Below are 20,806 nucleotides of genomic sequence, written 5' to 3'. Positions count from 1 at the left end.
GTGCTTAAAGGTGTAACTTTTTCCAAAGACACTGAGAGAAAACATTCATGTTCAACTGAAAAGTTTGGCTGGTTGGAGTTAAACTCTGTGAAATGACTGGGTAAGTTTTAAAGTTCACTAAAATTCTACTGCATTTCCTTACTAACTTTAACACTCTGGGTGTGACGGTGAAATTGGCAACACCTGTTAAAGGCATGTCAACAAAGTAATGGTAAGTGAAATGACTAAAGTCCTGGAGAGGGAATTCAACTCGAGTTTTTCTTGTTCCCATAAATTTGCACAGCTTGGAATCACAAAAATAAACTTGCTTAGTAGGAAAAGTGCCAATCACATTTTTTCCCAGTTGTATCAAAATAAAGGTTGCAAATCAACAATAGACACTTTTTGCATTGTAAGTTGTGATAACCAAATAGTGGGAAAGAAGACGGGAAGTGTTGGGATGTTGGTGCAACATGAACTCTCATCTAATTTCTAACCATTTATTTAATGGAAACACAACTGCAAATGTTTTATTTTTTTTTACACTAGTGGGATATTAAAGTTTTGTGCATATTGGCAATGGAAACGCAGCTATTCCACTTGGACGTCAATATTCTCCCATAAAAGTGCCACAAAGCTGACGACTTGGCCCCTTTTTGGTGTCAACATCAATAACCAACATGAACTTTTGAAAGGTTGGGAAACCTTTGATCCAACTTAAACACAGATGTTGCATTAAAATTCATTTAAACTCCTTACAACTGATAAAATGAAATTACTTTTTTTTAATCCCAGATTTTTGTGCAGTTTATAACAAATTGTTCTCAAACTTAATTAAATGTAATCAGTAAATCAAACAACCGGATAAAAACTGTACAATATGATTTTCCAAATAAAACAAGGACATCTTTGACAAGACAAATACTATTAAGGCACTAAGTTTAAAGTAAAAATACAACAGAATAAATAAACTTATTTAAAATTCAATTAACAAGCAGTAACTAAAATGTGACTAAAACAAGAAGTCAAAGAATAAATGATTAGTTTATAGCTTGGAACCAGAATAAAAGTTCTAGAAATTAATTTCCCCCCTCTAACTCAAATTTAATAGGTTTCATAATGCTCCAAGATCATTTAATAAGTTTGGTTAGATACAAAGATTAATAAATTTATGCCAATTTGGCAGAAATTCTGAATTTATTTTTCTAGGAAATTTCTTTTGGGCAGAAATGTCAACAAAATCCTTAAACAAAAACTCAGAAATGTTGCTTAATCTCTCAAAGTCCAGAAGTTGACTTTTTTTTTTTTACTTTTGAAACAGAAATTTCCAAGTTTTTCTAGAAAAGTTCTGGAATAAATCGATAAATTTCAGGGGGGTTTCTATTTACAGTTGTGCTAACATTGTAGATTTCCTGGGAAAAATTTACAAAGTTAGATTTGTTGTAAAATAAGTTTGTCCAGTTTTGCCTTCGTCTTGTTCCCCAGGCAGAACGTTCTGCAGCTGCTGCCTGCCGCCATCTTGTGTTTTCTTCTTCTGCCCTCGTTGCTCTGTGGGAATCTGCTGTGCTACTACAGCCCCATCCTGAAGACTGAGGAGGCGATGACCTTTGAACTCATTGTGACAGAGTGTCCTCCTCGCGAGGTGTGCTTCAAGGCGCTGGGTCGCTATGGAAACGTCACTGCCCTGTCGGCGAGGGGGTGCTTTCCGGTGAAGAGCTGCGGAAAACAAAGCGACATCCGGCTCAGAGGGACGATCTACGCCATGACCTTCAGCTGCTGTGACTGGCCGTACTGTAACTCAGAGGTCAAGGTCAAACCTTTTTATGTTCTTATAACTCTTCTGGCTGCCGCCGTTATCACTCGTTTGTGAGTAAAATAAGTAATAAGAGGTTGAGGGGTGAACACGCAGTCTGAAAACTGCAGTGTGCGCCGTCCGTCCGAGTGTCAGACGCTTTTATTGCCATGTTTTTAAGACTATTTATGTTTTTATTCCAAGATCTGTAATAAAATATTTCAGATGAAATAATGCTGTGCAAGACTTTTTAAAGCACTATTTAAATAAGACAAACCTGGTCATACCTGCAATTTCAATGGCTAAAAGAAATATTAACCAGAAGCAAAAAATTACTTTAAATTTTTCCACTTTAACCTCAGAATTCTGAGGTTAAATTGAGAAAAAAAAGAGAATTCAGAGATTAAAGAATCTAATGAAAATGTCAGAATTCTAAGAATTGAGAAAAAAATGTAATCAATTGTGAGAAAAAGACAAGAAAAATAGTTGCAATTCAGAGTTCTGAAAAAAAAATTCAGAAAAAGTAAATTGTCAGAAAAAAAATAGTTTCAAGTCAAAATTCTGATAAAAACTTTAGTGGCCCTAATCCTCTTCCATACAATCACAATCGATCAGATTAATGGCTTCAGGCCGACTTGCTGCTTCTCAGAGATTTGTAGTTTAGAATTAAAGATGATTTTTCTCAAGTCCTAGATGACAGATAACACATCGGCTTTTAAGAGAGGAAAAAAAGTGACAAAATGTAGAGTTTGAGGTTTGACAGTTCTTTATTTCCCTTTTATAAGGCTGCTGGGTCTCCCCATAGTGGATATACATATATATACAGGAGATTGCTATACTGGAGTTACACTGAGGGTCAGAGGGTCCATGTTACACAGACGTCCATAAACGACACTAATAGAGCCTCACCTCCAGGTATCAGAAATCAGCAGAGGGAGAGGAAGTGGGAGGAAAAAGGGAGGAAACAGCACAAGAAAACAGGAAAGGACGACGGTGAATTAGGGCCGTCGTAGACAGAAAAATAAATTTCCACCAGAAAACTCAAATTTTGATATCTCAGAAATTTGCAATAACTCAGAAACTTTGAGATTAATCTCAGAAATTTTCTAGAAAAAAAGTGCTTAAGTCAAAAATTTGGGAGAAAAAAACCAACAAATTTTGATAAAGAAGTAGAAAATCCACAACTTTTGGAAATTTTCTGAGTTCCAAAAGTAAAAATTTTTAACTTTTTAGAAATGTCAAGCTTTCTCTATAAAATTTTGGAGATTAATGTCAATATTTCTGAGTTTTTTCTTGTATATTTGCAACTTTTCAAGCTCTGAAAGTTCAATGTTTATTTCCAGAAACTGAATTGACCTAAACATTTGAGTTTTTCCTCACATTTTTGACTTTGAGCTCAGAAACTTTAAAGTTTTTTTTCTACAAACATGTGAGATTAGCCTAAAAAAATTCTGACTTGTTTCTTGCAAATTTACAACTTTTTGAGCTTAGAATTTCCTTATTATTTTGAAGAAAATGTTTGTAATCTCAAAATTTCTGCGTTTTTTTTTTTGGTGGAAAAGTACTTTTTTAAAATCCACATCAGCTCCAGTTCGCCATCGCAGGAAAGCGAAGGAAGAGGGGAGATGTTGCAGTCCGAGAGCCTGACTCGACTGTCCAATAACTTAACACTGGAAAATAACATACAGATTTCACGCACAGTGCATCTTAAATAGGTTACGTGAAGAACCATTTACCATAAATATCTGTATTTTTCAGAAACCAACATATATATAAAAAAACAATAACAAAAAAAAAGTTTTTCCCCATAATTTTTTTTCAGTTTTCGTGCAAATCTTTTCCTTCCTTCTCTGGTTGTTTGTTGAGGCTTTTTGCTCGTTGCTCATATGATCCAAAAAAATAAAAAGAAAAAGAAAAAACATGAGAAGGCAAACAAAACCCAGCATATCCCCCAGTCCCTCCCCTATAATATCATATGAATTAGTAGAAAACGAACAAACAAACAAATAAACGGAACACCACAGTCAACTCATCACAAAATTAACCCACAAACACACAGAACACCAAGAACACAGTACTCTATTTTTTTTTTTCTTTTTCGTTTTTTTTGAAGCTTCATTGTTGTTCCTCCTTTATGGTCATTGAGTGTCCTTCTCCTGGCTTACTGGTTTGGCAGCTTTGGAGGCGGCTCAGTGGAACTGGGAGGCTACTCTCCAATCAGCTGGTCAGTTCAGCAGTGATAAATCATCTTTTAATTTCACAGTGTGGTAGGAAAAGAAGGGATACGGCGAAGGACTTAAAGGAATGGCAGCGACAATTACAAAAGAACTAGAAACCGTGGACCATCCTTTCCAAAATGGCCGCCTTGTTCCTTCGTTATGAGTTTTATTGGGTTTGGTTGAGAAAGCCAAGGTGATTTGTTGAGGGCGAGCAGAAGATGGGCGGGACGACTCGAATCCACCGGCGGACGGGTCACAACGGGGCGAAATGCGGTCAGGAGGAGAGCGGGGAGGGGGGCTCAGGCACGCTGCTGCAGTGCCCGCCGCTTGCGGCTGTAGTAGTGACGCATCCCGGTCTGTCTGGCAAAGCTCATCATGTAGTTTTGTTTGCGTGTGCTGCAGGGAGATAAAGTCAGCAAAATAAAAAAATAAAACAAAAGAGAGAGAGAGAGAAAGAGAGAGAGAAGGAAGGAGTGTGAAGATTAGTGAGAGAGTAAAAGCCAGCTGCTTCGTTCTCACACTCGGCAGATCCGAACATGCAAACACACGGATGGTTGAATGCAGCTTCAAATTTCTCTCACCTCCGTTTTCGTTTCTCATGCTTTGGTTTTCAGTCAACCATGACCTCAAACACTGAACAGATACGAGAAAACAAAAAAACTCCCGCTGCTAGATTGGATTTCTGCACGGAAACGATGATGCAGCTAGCTACAACAGCCATCGAGACGAGACGGTACGAAGATCCACAAATACGAGAGCCTCACTCGGACACAAAGTGTTTGAGGTCAGAGTTTAAAAAAGAAAAAAAGAAGTAAATAAAAAACAGAAGTGGGGGGTCCTGAGCAGGAAAGGGTTTTAAAGCTACAGTAGCTTGATAAACTATTAAAACCGCTTAAGTTTTTCACAATTTGACATATTAAAACCACAAACTTCAATGTTTCATTGGGATTTTCAGTATTAGATCAACACAAACTAACGTTTTTCACACATTTTATGCTTCAAATGTCCAATTATTTCCAGTAATCAGGCTTTTTCATTATAGTAACAATTTGTGTTTGAACTTGTCCAGGAAAGAAGGGAAATGTTTCGAAATAAAATAAAAAATACACAACTTTCTTAAAATCAAAATAGAAACAAATATCTACATTTTGTGACTTTTGTTCCCTTTCAAGGATTCAAGGATTTTTTTATTGCTCAACTCAGGTCCCAGATTAAGAAATCTAATACACACATAAAAAATAAATAATGAAGTCATTTATATTATGTATAGATATTTACATTAAAGAAATGAACAGGAGTTTCATCTTCAACCAGGAACATGATCCCAAACATCTTGCTCTCATTACCATGGCAGTATATTTATGATAAAACGGCCCAGTCAAAGTCCAGACCTTAAAAGTCGATCTTCACAGATGTTCTCCAATCAATCAGACTAAATGTGAGTTATGTACCAAATAAGAACGCAAACATTTCATACCAAAACAAAACAAGCATAACTTTTCTCCCACTTGTGTCGATCTGATAAAACCCAAATAAAACGCATTGAAGTTTGTAGCTGTTATGTCACAAAATCTGTCAAACTTCAAGCTGTATTAATACTTTTGCAAGACGCTGAAAATAACAGGAAAAAATTAATTAAAAAGCTGCAGAAGATCACTCTTGCTTAGCCTGTTCATTGCCTCTTCCATCCAGCAGGGCGGTGCCAGTGAGCCGGGAGTACAGCCAGGGCAGGCAGGGGGTCTCTGTGAAGCGGGAGGGTGGGCAGGAAGCGAAGGAAGGGGGGAGATGGTGTGTGTGTGTGATGGGTGGAAGCGTTAGGAATGCCTGGTGAGATGTGTGTGTGTTAGGAGAGAAATGGAAAACTTCATTTTCTGCATTTCTGACATTTAATCAGAAACCAAGGAGGCTTACACTGTAAAAAATAAAATCTCACCAAGTACTTTTTGGTCTAGTTTCTACTGGAAATATTTTTATACACTTGAAATAAGAAAAAAACAAACAAACTTGTKAGTAACTTTTCAAGAAGAGCTTATTTCAAGACATTTTTCCCTGAAAGTTTCTTGTTTTTTTTATTTCAGATGAACCGATCCGATACTAATATCGATATCGCTTCCGATATCAATTGAAAGAAGGTTTGATGCAGTTTATTTTTACATGTTTGACCAAAGTAGTCAACCTGTTTTTATTAGTTTCAGTTTGTTATTTATTTTACTTCAGGTATCGGAAGAGAAAAAAGTGCATCTCTACTTATAACTAGTATTTTTTAAAATCAATATTAAGGAATAATTAACTTAAATCAAGCTCCTACATTTGTCTTATTCCAAGTATATTAAGATATTTGCACTAGAAACTAGAACTGAAATTCCTGGTAAGTTTTTGTGTTTTGCAGTGTAAGGATGAAGGTCTTGGCCCAGAGACATGATGATGACGATGATGATGATGWTGTTGTTGTCAGACAGACAAACAGACAGTCATTGTGAGGGAGAAGGATGGAGCGTTGTTGCATTGGTTGATCCATGAAGCCATGCAGGAAGCTGAAAGCTGAAATGTGAAGTTATTTCAGAGCAATGATGCGAGATCTTCAGCTTTATAAGTGACGTTTTAGTTTGAGGAGGGAACAGACTGTCCATGTTTGAGCTGCCCAGACGTACATACAGTATTGTACGCATCCGCTTTAAGTTCCGATCGAAATGAAAATAAATAAATTGGTCTGGAGCCGAGGTAGTGCCAAAAACAAACACGTATAGTGATGGATTACATCACACATATAAACACCAGAGGGTGACGAAACATCTGGCTCACGAGACGAGACGAGGTACGAAATTGGATTCACGAGAACTGGACAACATTTTGGTTTTACTGCTGGGAAAACTAAGCATCTTCTTTGTTGGTTTTCACAAATCGAGTAAAAAACTTCAATGAATTGTTTTTAAATGTTTGGTTTAGACGTATCCAGTTCAGGTTTGATCAATCTAAGCATTTTAGGCGTTGAACAATCTAGTCCAGATTCCTCTAAAAACTGAGAAACCTTTTAGCTTTTTCCATCTGCAAGTTGGTAAACTGGCCAGATTGGCTAATAGCTCTGGTGTTGCATTTCTCTTCATTTTAGGTATTCAAACTCTAAAAGAACTATATTATCAAAAAGTGGCCGTATAGCTGTAGTAGTATGTGTGTGTTTTATTTATTGTAATACAAACAGTCAGAAGTGTTACTTTGCAACTTTGACTATTATACTTTATGCAGCCATATTGGACGCTAACCTTAAGAATGCCATAATGATCATTGTTACATTTGGAGGAAAAACGGGGTGATTGTACCATCCCAACTGTGAAGTACGGGGGTGGCAGCATCATGTCGTGGGGTTATTATGCAGCAGGAGGAACTGGTGCACTTCATGACATAAATTATGTGGAAATACTGAAGCAACATCAGCCAGAAAGTTAAAACTTTGGTCCAAATGGACCCAAACCGTAAAGTTCAGAGGCAAAGATACCAAATACAGAGGAAATGTATGGAAAGTGTGATACTTGATATATGGAAATATAGTATCACTAATACCAATATTCATTATTTAAGATTATTAAGCTTCTGACCTTTAGGTGTTTTTCCTTTGAATTATTAATTTAGATAAAGTTTATAGGTGTCAACAAAAAAACAAAAATTATAGAAAAACAAAGAAAATTAGTATGAATTGTTTTCAAAATAAAGTGCAAAAACGTATAATTTGAGAACAAATCAACACAAAAATCTTTTATATGAATATATAAAAATATATATTGAATTGAGAATCTACAATGCAAAAATAAAATTTCAAGAGGAACCTGAAACTTAAGTATTGATTTTATCACACGGATATTGATCTCATGTTGAAAGTGACTTGGCATTGATACCGATATTTTGGATTTATCCCCTGACCTCTACACTGCAAAAACACAAAACCTTGCCAAGTATTTCTGATCTAGTTTCTAGTGCAAATATCTTAGTACACTTGAAATAATACAAAACTAACTCAACTAAACGTAACTTTCCAGAGATACAGAAGCTCGTTTTAAATAAGTAATTTCTTAATATTGATAAAGTTCCACTGGCAGATTATTTCACTTGCAACATGGTAGAAATATATTTTTAGAAGTGAAATAATTTCCCACATTGATGACTAGGAGTCATGAATATTAAGGAATTACTGACTTAAAATAAGCTCCTATGTCTTGCAGGAAGGTTTCTTGTAAGTTAGTTTTGCCTCATTTCTAATGTATCAAGATATCTGAACTAGAAACTTCACCAAAGATGCTTAGTAAGATTTGGTGTTTTTGCCATGTAATATAAACTTCTGATTTTGACGGCATTAATAAATACATTTCTTGCATATTCTTTCAACATTCTGTCATTTGGAAAACAAATATTTTTGATTTTATCTACACACCACTTTAGAAAAGTCTGGATGATCTTTCTGGCTTTGATTCGAGCCTTCACCTGAACATTGTGAGCTATTGGCTTGACCTTTGACCTGTCTCGTGTGCTACTTTACGTGACTGTAGGAGTGGGCAACATGGGCTTAAAGTTAGATTCCAATATTTTGTGGTAGAACTGTGATGACAAAAATGACGATAAAAACCATTTATTACTTCTTTTTTTTGCTGATTCAGAAAAATGTAACATGTTTCTTTAAGACACCATCATAAATAAGTGATTTTTATCACTAAACTGCATATAGTACACTGCAAAAACATCCTACCAAGTATTTTTGGTTTAGTTTCTGGTGCAAATATTTCAATACACTTGAAATAAAACAAAAACTTTCAAGTAATTTTTTAGCATAATTTAGGTGCTGGTTTAAGTCAATAATTCCTTAATGTTTTGCTGGTTCGACTGGCAGATTATTTTACTTATAATAAGACATTTTTCACAATAAGTGAAATAATCTGCCACTGGAACTAGTAACTTTTTTCAAATAAATATGAATTATTGTCCTAAAACAAGTTCTTGTATCTTAATGAAAAGTTAATTGTCAGTTAGTTTTGTCTTATTTTAAGTGTATTAAGACATTTGCACTAGACGTTAGATCAAAAATACTTGGTAAGATTTTGAGTTTTTGCAGTGTATGTTAGAGCTGGCAACTTATTGAGACACTGTAAAAACACAAAACCTTTCCAAGTATTTTTCTGAAGTTTTAAGTTAAAATGTCTTACTACAAGTGAAATAAAATAAAACTAACTTAAAAGTAAAATTGTATCAAGATATAAGAGCTTATTTTAAATCAATAATTCCTTATTATTGTTTTTTTTAAATTACTAATTCCAGTGTCAGATTATTTCACTTATAACAGGGAAACATATCTTGTCATAAGTGAAATAATCTGCCAGTGAAACAAAAACAAAAAAAACAAAAAAAAATCAATATTAAGGTATTATTGACGTAAAACAAACTGACATCTTATTGAAAAATTACTTCTGATTTAGTTTTATCTTATTTAAAGTGCACTGAGACATTTTCACTTGAATCTAGACCAAAAATACTTGGTAATATTTTGTATTTTTGTGCAATTAATCATATTTTTAAATTAACTGATAGTCTCATTGAACAAAGAGTGGAGAAAAAAAAATAAAACTAACAATCCAGACAATTTATTTTTTGAACAATTAATCAGAATTTATCGCAATAACGCTAAATCAAAATTCTTATCACAATAAACGATACGATAAAAGCCCACCCCTACGTGAGAGCATGGCGATGAATTTGGTAGTGATGAAAAGAGCTACTTAAAATCATGGAAAGGTGTCTGCAGTTTAAAAAAATGAAGATAAAGGAGTGGAAGAAGGGTCTGCGTGTTGGTTGGGGTGAGTTTGAGGGAGGGGTTGCATTCAGGAAGAGGCGGAAAACTTACCTCACACTACAGCCATGCCAGAGGGAGCAGAATACAGAAGAGAGCAGAGGTTAGAGCGCGAGAGGGGATGGGCAGGAGGTGGGGACTGCTGTCTTGTAGAAAGGTCTGGGGGGGATGGAGCCCCAGTCTGGGGAGGCAGAGGCCCGAAGTGGGGGAGAGAGGAAGGCAGAGAGGTAGTCAGAAGTGTGAGGAAGCAGGAGAGAGAGAAAATGGGAAGAAGCAGGAGGCAGCAGAGAGGTAACAAAAATGAAGACAACCAAAAAAGAAGGAAGGCGAGAGAAAGATTTACAGGAGAGATCCATTCATTGAGAAGGATTGAAGAAAAGAGAGAGAGGACGGTGGGAAAACGTTTGGTGGTGGAGTGAAGGAAGCAAAGGGAGGATGAGAGAAAAGAAAAGGTTGTGTAGGAGGAGGAGTGAGAGGGAATGTGTGAAGGAGGAGTGGCGGCGGGTGGAGAGAAATAAACAGAGCAAAGTGTGAGGTTCACTCTTTTCAGCAGACACTGTTGAAAACCGAGGAAACAAGAGGAAGGAGCACTGCAAAAACACAAAATCCTACCAAGTACTTTGGTCTGGTTTCCAGTGCAAATATCTCAGTGCACCTCAAATAAGACAAAACTGACATTCAAGTAACTTTTCAGAAAGAAACAGGAGTTTGTTTTAAGTCAATAATATTAACGAGAAAATTCCACATGCAGATTATTTCACAACGTGGGAAAAACTAATTCCCGTTGATGGCTGGTGTGATGTAAGATAACTACAAATTATGCTAATTATAGTACAGATGTTGCATAGAGCAGCCTAGTTGGCATGAGAGGCCCCAAATGAAAATCTGCTTAGGGCCCAAAATGTCTTGGACTGGCCCTGCTTTTGAATTATTAACTTAAAACAAGCTCCTGTCTCTTGCTGAAAAGTTAGTTTTGTCTTATTTAAATTATACTAAGATATTTGCAGCAGAAACTAATCAAAAGTGTTGGTGAGTTTCTGTGTTTTTGCAGTGAGAGGGACAGGTCACGGCCAGGTCGGCCAGGGTCAGCTCAGGTTAGGCAGACGTCAGCGTATTAGTGTGTGCGGAAGCAAATCTGCATAATTTGAACTGGGATGACGGTTATGCAGAATCTGAAATACAATCTGTGTGATGGGATGTTGCTGTGAATAAAGCATTGAAACGCTTTATGATGGTGTTATGTTAGTAATGAACCAGGTTAACCAACCAGCGTAGCAGTGATTATGCTCATGATATCTTCAGTCTTCTGCAGAGTCTCTACTCTTAATTTAACCTGTTTGAGAGTTTAGCTGCTGAAAATATAAAGTGCAACAATCTAAAATCCAAGAAAAGCAATAAAACCGATATTCAGTGAAACAGCATGAATGAGGCTCATTCATCTGAAATCATCTACAGCTGCCCTGCCTTATAATTAGAGATGCACTGAGAAAATAGCTGGTGACCAGTCAGATGACCTTTCACCCAGATCAATGAGCTTCTTCCAATCAGGGAACGCCACATATTGCCTGACCAAAATGGCAACATTTGTTACATTTTCAGCTTGTGTGGTTCTCTTTCACACTGCACTATGTCAAGTCATCCAAACTAACTGAAAAACATGTTCACCTCCTCACCTGTGGTGGCGCTGCACCAAGAACCACAGAAGGAAACGACACAAAAACCTCCAAAGAAGAAATGAGCGCAACTTCCTTCTTCGTGAAATGTAAACAAAAATGGAGTAGCGTCACATCTGAACAGTTTTAGGATTTCTCTTTTGTCTTTGGTAGAAGACAACAAGCCGCTTCTCCAGCTTATGCTAGACTCTGATGTTTGTTTTGGTTGCATTTACCCAGAATGCTCTGCACTGCAGTCATTGGTCCGCACATATGCATTTGATATTCAATATGAGTTCAATTAAATCTGACTAACCGGGGCTGATGTGAATGCACCTTCAAGGAGAAACAATAAAATAAAAACACAATTTGATGTGGAAGTTGTTACTGAAAGCAGTAGATGTAAAATTCTCCAATTTCAGTAGAGCGAGAGGTGCAGAAGCTTTTGAAAAGGAAATCATTTTCTAGTCAGGAATGTCAGCTATTCATCTCACTTCAAGTCTGCAGATGTATGTAGGTCTCTATTGTAAAATAAAATAACAGGGAGTTGGAAGTACATTTTCTTTAATCAGCCAATTCAAAATATAAAATGCTTAAATCAAACCCGAACTGGATTTGTTAAACATTTATTCTAGCTGTTAAAAATAATGATTTCAGTGCTTTATGTGGCATGTAAACCACCTCAGTATGGGGCTGAAATGGATTATTGTACACTGTGCAAACACTCATTATGTTTTTACAAACACAACATTTCATGAATTTTAAACAGTTTTAATATGTTGATTGAAAAACAATTCTAGTTCAAGTTTCAGATTCAGAAGAAAAGCTAACCAACGTTAGCACAGTTTGCTAAAAGCAGTGTTTGGATTCAGGCGTTTTCACATATACTCTACGTCAGGCTGCGCTTGACACTACATGCATCCTGTTATTATTATATGTGCATATGTTGATTGTTGCTATGGTTACTTGGTTTTGTTTGTCTCTTTTTGTAGATGTAGAGGCAAACTTCAGGGGCGTTGATTTTAATTTATCTGCTCTTCTTTCTCTCCTATACTCATGTGGCCTTTTCACCCAAATTTCTTCTTTAGTTTTCAGTCTCCATGTCCATTACATTTGACATAAACCCAGAGCAATTCTAGTAAAGTTTTATATGCATACATACCAAGTGGAGCACAAAAGTAAAAATCATAATGCTTCACTTGTGAAAGTAAATAGTTTGAGTGTCACCTTAACATTCACATAACAATTTTGACGTTAAAAAAAAAGAAGCATTGATAATAAAGTTAAATTTGGCGCCACACGGCGGTGGGCTCAGTGTGTTTCAACCCCATGAAACTTACTTTGCTTTGCAGATGTCCCATCATTAACAGAGAGCTCTGTTTTCAACAGTTTGCAACCCGCCACCTAGCTTGGGTTGCTAGGTGACGGGTGGAACTCTGCTGTGGTTGCTAAGTAACGAGCTGTGCCTGCTGATTAGTGGCACATTCCAGAATTTTTTGATGCCAAAAACCCCCCATTAACTTAAAGCCAAAAAAACAGAAGGGTGGATTTATTTGTTTTTTTAACTGGGCTGTTTTTAGCAGCAGCAGAAACCCAAATGAAAGTACAAAAATTTTTGAAACACATTTATGCAAAACTTTGTATTATGAAATGATAGAATAGAAACAACAGAAAATTAGAAATTTTTATAAATTTTTTCTCAATAAATAAAATGAAAAAAATATATATAATTAGAGAGCAAATCAAAAGAATAACTTATGTACAATGGAGAAAGTAGAATACAAAAATACATTACATTTTAAGAGGGAAGCTGAAACTAAAGCATCGATCTTATGCTATTATTGATCTGATACTGATTTGGTATCAGTATTATCGATAATTTGGATTGATCTGCCCACCTCTAATGCTGAGTAAGACAGCGCTACATCATGGCCCTGATTTTAAATTCTTTAAGCATATTTTCGAATGGTATATTTCTTAAAAGGAAAATCGTAAATCAGGTATCGGCCACAAAGTCTGTGATCAGTGCATCTCTACTTATAATGACCACAAAGAGCAGATAAGTTAAACAATTAATACTGTAAATTTTGACTGGTTTGTTTCAATCAAATAAGCATTTTAATGCTAAAAATTAAAGATAAGCCAGAAAAAACCCAAATACATCCAGAGTTAAAAGCTAAACATGATTGTATTTAGACAATTAAATTGTATGACATCAACGTGTTTGTGTGGAAAATGCCTAACTGAAAATATCATGATCCAACAGCAACAGTTCTGCTGTAAACGAAACGGCAATCATATAACGACACCCTTTCCACTAAACCACCCTGGTGTGAATTTCCTGCTCTGTGTGAAGTGGAAGGAAATAATTTTTACTGCGGCGAGACAGAGGTTGAGACAGGGGAAGCTCAGGGATCTGTCCGGGCCGGTTTTGGGTGGGTGGGAGTTTACCAACAGCTGGACTGGGATTGGGTACTCACAGAACTACTTCCACATGGTCCAACGCCCACTGGTCGTGTCCCGCACCGTCGTGTCTCGGTTGCCACCATCGCAGCATTACGCCTTTAACCCTCGCTTCGCTGGGAACAACATAGAAACATCGTGGAGTGAGTTAGTGAATCGGCATAAACCAGTGCAACAAGCACTTTAAAAATAAAAGGGGAGTTTTAACTCAGTTAGTAGATTATTTTAGTCATCTTAGTACGCACGTGGATGGAACAAATATGGTATACACACGGGATTGGTTTCCAAACTGTTTTTATCCACATTGCTTTAAACATACCAGCCATAGGGGGCAGTGTAGCGCAAAGATGGGACCTATGCCAGCCAATCAGAATCCTTGAAAAACAACCACAACTTCCTGTCAGGAAGTAAAGGTGGCCTAATTTTGCTTAACTTTAATTTCAGATAATACATTCAATTATTGGCATGTTTAAAGCCTGGGATATTGCATAATAATTAACCCTGGTTTAAACTTCTGCAGAATATAAACTTTATGTAAACGTTTTTATGAAACTGTTTCTTGTAAAATAAAAAAAGGCCACTTGGTGAAAATAAAACATATTCAGAGGAGTTTTTAAGCCAAAACTGTACAAAAATACATACATTCTGCATTTAAAATAAAAACACTTTTGTCAAAACTCGTAAAGTTTAACTTCACCTGGTTCAGATTTAAAGTATTGCTATGTTGCTGCATTTTAGGCAATAAAATATTTGTTTTCTTGTTTATAAAATGGAACTGATTTGTTTATTTACATCTTTTAATATATTGCTAATGTTGTATGAAAAGGCTTAAGCAGTTAAATTAAAAATCTGCAGAAAGTGTCTTTTTTACCCAATTAATTAATTGCCAGAATAATTGAAGGATTAATCGATTACTAAAATAATCTTTAGTAGTAGCCCTAAACATAAGATGTAAACTTTTGCAAGACACTTTAAATAAATGAATAAACTGGTTACAATCACAAATAATCCATCTTTTTCTTGCAGATTGGTGCATTTACTGATAAACTCACAGTGGGATGTTGTAGGAGACTCTCTGGGCCTTTATGAAGTCTTTGGGCTGATGCTGGGCAATGACGTGCCAGCTGACGCCGTTGTTGACGCTGTACTGCAGCAGCACGGCCCGGTCCACTGTGTCGGCCTGATCCAGAGCGATGTTACAGCTGTCTGTCTGTGCTACGCTGCCGATCTGCAGCACAAACATGATCTTACTGCAGGGAGACAGACAGACGGCGGGTTAGAGAGGAGACATGGAGACGTCTGGTCTGTTTTAGAGACAAGGAGACATCCTAATACACACCATCTTTTTATGATTTGCTTATGAATCAATCAAGTTGCTTTTCTTCATAAAAACATAATACAGTCACCAATTGTGAAACCAATAAATATTACGTTTTGTTTAGTGAAATCATCAAAATTATCATTACACATAAAACATGTGCACCAAGAAAGAACAACGAAATTTAGAAAATAGGACTATTGAAGGCAAGTCGAATAACTGGATAAAATCTATTATTATCTTAGTATATCTCAATAGAAATGTTGAAGAAACTCAGAACAACTGGGATATTAATGATGAACAAATAAATAAATGATGATGAGGGTTTTTTGGCTGAAGTTAAGGACAAACAGAATAAATATGTTGGTTAATGTTCCAGTGATTATGATTCAAAACTGTAACCAGGTGGGTTTTTAGTTTAGATTTACAGGAACTCAGTGTTTCGGCTGTTTTGCAGTTTTCTGTTCCAGATTTGTGGAGCATAGAAGCTGAATGCTGCTTCTCCATGTTTGGTTCTGATTCTGGATGCAGAGCAGAACCAGGAAGGTCGATACAACAGCAGCAGATCTTTAATGTGTTATGGTGCTGAGCTGTTCAGTGATTTATAAACTAACTACATGATTTTAAAGTCTATTCTCTGAGCTGCAGGGAGCCAGTGGAAGGACTGTAGAACTGGGTGATGTTCTCTAACTTCCTGGTTTTAGTCAGCACTCCAGCAGCAGCATCTGAATTTGAGTGATTTTTTTAGGCAGACCTGTGAAGACGCTGTTGCTGTAATCAATGCGACTAAAGATAAACGCATGGATGAGTTTTTCTAGATCTTATTAGGACATTAATCCTTTCATCTTAGAAATGCTCTTCAGGTGATGGAAACCCGACTTTGCAACTGTCTTTATGTGTCTCTGAAGGTTCAGGTCTGAATACATCACTGCTCCCAGATTTCAGGCCTCGTTGCTAATTTCTAGCTGTAGTAACTGAATGTTCTGGTAGTACCTGTACCTGGCTCTAGTGAGGTCCAGCGGTTTGGTAACTGCCTGCCTCAGCTTACAGCCACTGAAGTAGAGAGAGTCTCCGTGAGCATGTGGTGACAGCTGCCCGCAGCCGCTGCCCACGCCGCCGCCGTGGATCAGCTGCCAGCTCTCCGGAGACACCGCCCCAGACTCGAAGTTGTCCTTGATGGAGCTCGGCAAGTCTGTGCTGGAGAGGGAGCAGTCATCGCCTGTTGGTGGGACAGAAGGAGAGGGAGATGATTTAGAAGTGTCAGATTTCACCAACATAAGGGCAAAACTACAATGGAGCATTAGGGCCATTGTAGATTAAAAGAAATTACATTTTCACCAAAACAGCAGAAATTTTTCAGTAAAAAACAGGGACATTTTTGAGTTTGAGAAGTAAATAATTTGCTTGTGAAAACTCAAATTTTGAGAATAACCTTAAAATATTTTATAGATTTTTTGAAAATAAGTCAAATATTTTTGACTTTTCAAGCTCAGAAATTTCCAAGTTCTTTCTAGCAAATTATTTTTGAACAAAATGTGATGCGTTTATTATAAGCTTGGGCAATAAATCCATTATATCAATTAATGTTTAGATTTTTTTAAGATTTAATTTTTAGAAAATAAATTCATAATATTAAGAGAATTAAGTAACAATTTTTATAAGAACTTTCACAAAAAAATTAATTATTCAAGCTTTTTTTTTCTCATTAAATTTACTTTTTTCTTGTAATTTTAAGAAATTCTTCTGGTAAAATTGCATCTTTTTAATGTTATTACAACAATTTCCTCATAGTTAAACAGAAACTCATGTAGCATGGGTCTGACACTTTTTTGTGCAACTCACAGGAGGGAGAAGTCATGTTTCTATTTTTTATTTTTTGGAAAGAAAGTGAGAAAAATTAAGATTAAAATCAGACATGAAAAAAAAAAAATCTAGGATTTTATTTTAATCCGTGTCGCTCAGCCTTATTGTGACGTACGGCTTGTGACCCACCGTGGTATCCTTCATCGCAGATGCAGACCGCTCCACTCGTGCAGTACCCATGGCCGCTGCAGAGCCCTGGGCAAGCCTCGCCGATGTAAACGTTATCCACTCCCCAGCTGTGCCTCTCTCCTGTTCCCTCCTTCTGAATCCAGCGGAACTGCGTCGCTCTGAAACATCAGCCAGTTGGCAGATGCTTCACGCTGATGCCGTGAAAACTCAGCAGTGATCTTGTGAAACGCGTCGTCTCGTTTCTTACCCTGAGGAGACGTGGTCCGGCAGCTGGACCGTGACTCTGGTCCAGGTGGAGCTGTTAACCGGACTGTAGATGGTGGATTCGTGGAACTGGAAGGGGGAGCAGCCAACGTTGTTCACAGATGAAGGAAGGCACTCTGACTGGACCAGCTGCCACGAGTCGGACCTGGTGAGGTCAAAGGGACAGCTCAGGATTCTTAAAATGAGGTCTTGTAGATATACGCAATATGTTTTTTTCCCAAATGCGACCGATATTCACTGAAAGTCCCAATTCCGATCTTTTCACTCAAAAAAATCTGATCTTTGAAGTACTAGTTTGGATCTGGTTGTTTTCAAAGCATCTGCAGTCGAATGATCATGTAGATTTTATCTGGTTCCACTGGCAGATTATTTGATTTTATTTAATAAACTTTATTTATTAAACTGTAGCCAGCGACTCATTTTTACCAAAATGCATCACAGGAAATAATTTCTACCTGTAGCCACTCATTTATAGGTTATTTATAGATTAATATATTTGCATGTGCATGCCAGTTATTTCATTTATTTATTTATATTCAGTCATGTTTGAATTACCTACATCACTCTTAAGTATATATACAGCTCTGGAAACAATTAACAGATCACTTAAAATGATCAGTTTCTCTGATTTTACCGAGTAAATTGAACATTGTTCTTTTATTCTATGACCTACTGACAACATGTCCCTGAAATTACAAGCAAAAATTTAGTATTTATTTGCAGAAAATGAGAAATGGTCAAAATAACGAAAAAGATGCAGAGCTTCCAGACTTTAAATAATGCAAAGAAAACAACAATGCTAATGTTTTAACTCAGAGATCAATCTCTGGTGGAATAACCAGGAGGTTTTCAGAGCAGTGGGTTCTTCGTTTTTCCAGAGCTGTAGATTTTATAGCTTATGTTTATATTTGTACTATTAATGTTGAACACTTTGGATGGAGTAGCTTGTCAACTAATAAGCAATTTCCCCTTGGTGATCAATAAAGTATATTCTATTCTAAAATAATACTTTTATATATCAATATTAAGGAATTATTGACTTAAAGCAAGTTCCTATATGGGTGCACTGATTTATCAGTGCCAATTTCCTTAATTTTGGGGGATCAGGCGATACTTTCATGTAAAGATGATCTTATCTACCTCAGAAAGGTCTAAAAATCAGCCGCTGTCCTGTTCTGTTCTGCTGTGAGGCAGGTAATCGTCACCCCACAGTTAGCAAATCAGCAACTTTCCTGTTATATTTAGCAACATTTTGAACAAAAAATATTGGTATCCACCCAAAATTAGAATCGGCAGATCAGGCTTTATAAAGATCGGTAATTTGCGATCGACCAGAAAACTGCAACTCCTTTTTCTACATCTTGTTAGTTTTGCCTTATTTCAAGTGTATGAAGATAGTTGCACTAGAAAGTAGAACAAAAACTAGTAAGACTGTGTGTGTTTGCAGTGCAGGCTGATTGTTCCCTTGTTTCTCTCACCGTGCGTCCTTCCTGTACTGCAGCAGGACAGAGTGATGATCCTCACATGTGTCCGCCTCACAGCCGACAACAATCTGCAGAAGCGAGACGTTTAGGACCTAAAAACCATAAAACAGACGCCACTGTGAGCATGATTTCACTCTTACCTTAAACTGTAGAATATATCCGGGCTGAACTATAAGCTCGCGAGTGGCAAGGATGTTGTGTGTCCTGTCTTGGTTCTTGTTCGGCCAGTAGAGGTGAAATGAGGGATTTCCACAGAAGCCGGCGGTTCGCACAGCGTTCGGATAGAAACTCCAGCTTTCCTCATGAGAAACGCCCTCTAGTGGAAGTGAAACAAATGGTTCATCAGGAATGTGGTAAACCAGGGTCTTCACTAAAGAGGTGCAGAAAAAATTTTTATTCTATAGCGAAAAATGATTCTATGGAGAATCACAATTTGGAAATTCTGAAACAATTCAAAATTCTCAAAAATCTATTTTAGTCTGTTTCAGTTTTTAGCAAACTAAAAAACTAAGTATGTGTTGGGCAATATATATTTTTAAGCAGTCTAAATAATTTTTTTGTAAATAAATTTATATCTACAATAGGGATTTTGTAAATGTAATATATAAATTTATTTTGTATATTTTCTGTCTTACATTTGCATATATTTTTAAAATATAAATATAATTATTTTATATAATCCATCAGAAAATACATCAAATTTATTTTGTAAGTTATATATTTTAAAAATGTTATTTTGTAAAATTATATCTACAAATTATATATTTTTTATATTTTTTTTACTTGAGAAAAGGCCAGGTGGCCTAGTTAGCCTAATACTGGTAATATAACTTACATAATTTTATGTATTTTTGTTTAAATATAAACTGTTGAGTTTTGACACAGTGTGTAACATTTTAGAAATGTTTTAAGTAAAAGCTCTATTAGTTTACATTGTCTTTTCCTCTTAGTCACATAATTCAAACAGAATCTTTAAACTGTTTGAATAGAAAAATTGGTTTCTGAATCAAATTGTGACCCTAAAAATTGGAATCAAATCACCAAACACAGACAGATTCGCATCCAAACTCACCATCATCAAAGGTGTCCAGCAGTGTGGATGGGTTGATGTCTGACCCTCCCACCAGGATGTTGTCTATGGCCCACTGAGCTCTTTCCAGGCTCGGGGTGGCCAAGCCTGAAGAGACGGTGAAAGGCTGCCACCATCGCAGGCGTGTGGCGTTAGTCAGCGCCACCTCTGGCAGAACGATGTAGTCTCTCCTCACGGACACGTACTTCAGGTAATCCATCTCATGTAGCAGAGTCCAGGACACACCTGAGTATTCAGAGAGTTACATGGAAGGTGACCTACTGCGCTTCCTTGATGGGTTAGGATGGGCCTATGGGTGATGCAAAACACGTTCCTTATACTTTTAGAACAAAATCTTTCCAAGATAATCAAGTCACTTTAAATTCAAATCTGACATTTTTGTCCACAATGCTAAAACAAAATCGTACCAAATATTTTTGGTCTATTTTCCGAAAAACTGACTTAAGTAGCTTTTCAGAAAAACATATGAGCTTGTTTTAGGCCAACTACGTCTTAATTTTGATAAAAAAATACTAATTCCACAGGCAGATTATTTCACTTATAACATGGGAAAAATGTCTCATCAGTGAAAAGATATGCCAGTGGAACTAGTATTTTTAATCAATATTAAGGAATTAGTTACTTAAAACAAGCTGAACAAGCTACTATTGTCTTATTTTATGCAAACTAAGATATTTTCACAAAAAACTAGACCAAAAATACTTGGTAACATTTTGTGTTTTT

The 20,806-nt window shown here is 36.5% G+C and overlaps 1 protein-coding gene across 6 annotated transcripts in view; it reads right to left on the bottom strand.

Annotated features, from left to right (window-relative positions):
* Positions 1–857: 857 nt before the first annotated feature.
* The window catches only part of reln (reelin), a 153,267-nt gene continuing 133,318 nt past the window's right edge, over positions 858–20,806 (bottom strand). The window contains exons 56-65 of one of the 6 annotated variants that reach the window (XM_008411933.2): positions 20,066–20,308; positions 19,134–19,309; positions 18,988–19,061; positions 17,493–17,654; positions 17,246–17,403; positions 16,247–16,472; positions 14,988–15,185; positions 13,953–14,051; positions 9,875–9,880; positions 2,515–4,386 (exon numbers count right to left, since the gene is read on the bottom strand). In XM_008411933.2, the coding sequence (XP_008410155.1) occupies positions 4,290–4,386; positions 9,875–9,880; positions 13,953–14,051; positions 14,988–15,185; positions 16,247–16,472; positions 17,246–17,403; positions 17,493–17,654; positions 18,988–19,061; positions 19,134–19,309; positions 20,066–20,308 (1,439 nt within the window). In that variant the 3' untranslated portion in view covers positions 2,515–4,289. Of the gene's footprint in view, positions 1,696–2,514; positions 4,387–9,874; positions 10,002–13,952; positions 14,052–14,987; positions 15,186–16,246; positions 16,473–17,245; positions 17,404–17,492; positions 17,655–18,987; positions 19,062–19,133; positions 19,310–20,065; positions 20,309–20,806 lie in introns of those variants that run through there. The other 5 variants (XM_017305227.1, XM_017305228.1, XM_008411936.2 and 2 more) reach the window with 5 other exon arrangements.

This window comes from Poecilia reticulata, linkage group LG6 (assembly GCF_000633615.1).
Source record: "Poecilia reticulata strain Guanapo linkage group LG6, Guppy_female_1.0+MT, whole genome shotgun sequence".
Lineage (NCBI taxonomy): Eukaryota > Metazoa > Chordata > Actinopteri > Cyprinodontiformes > Poeciliidae > Poecilia > Poecilia reticulata.
The sequence above is the reverse complement of the archived record's forward strand: the minus strand, read 5'-3'. Positions and strand labels throughout refer to the sequence as shown.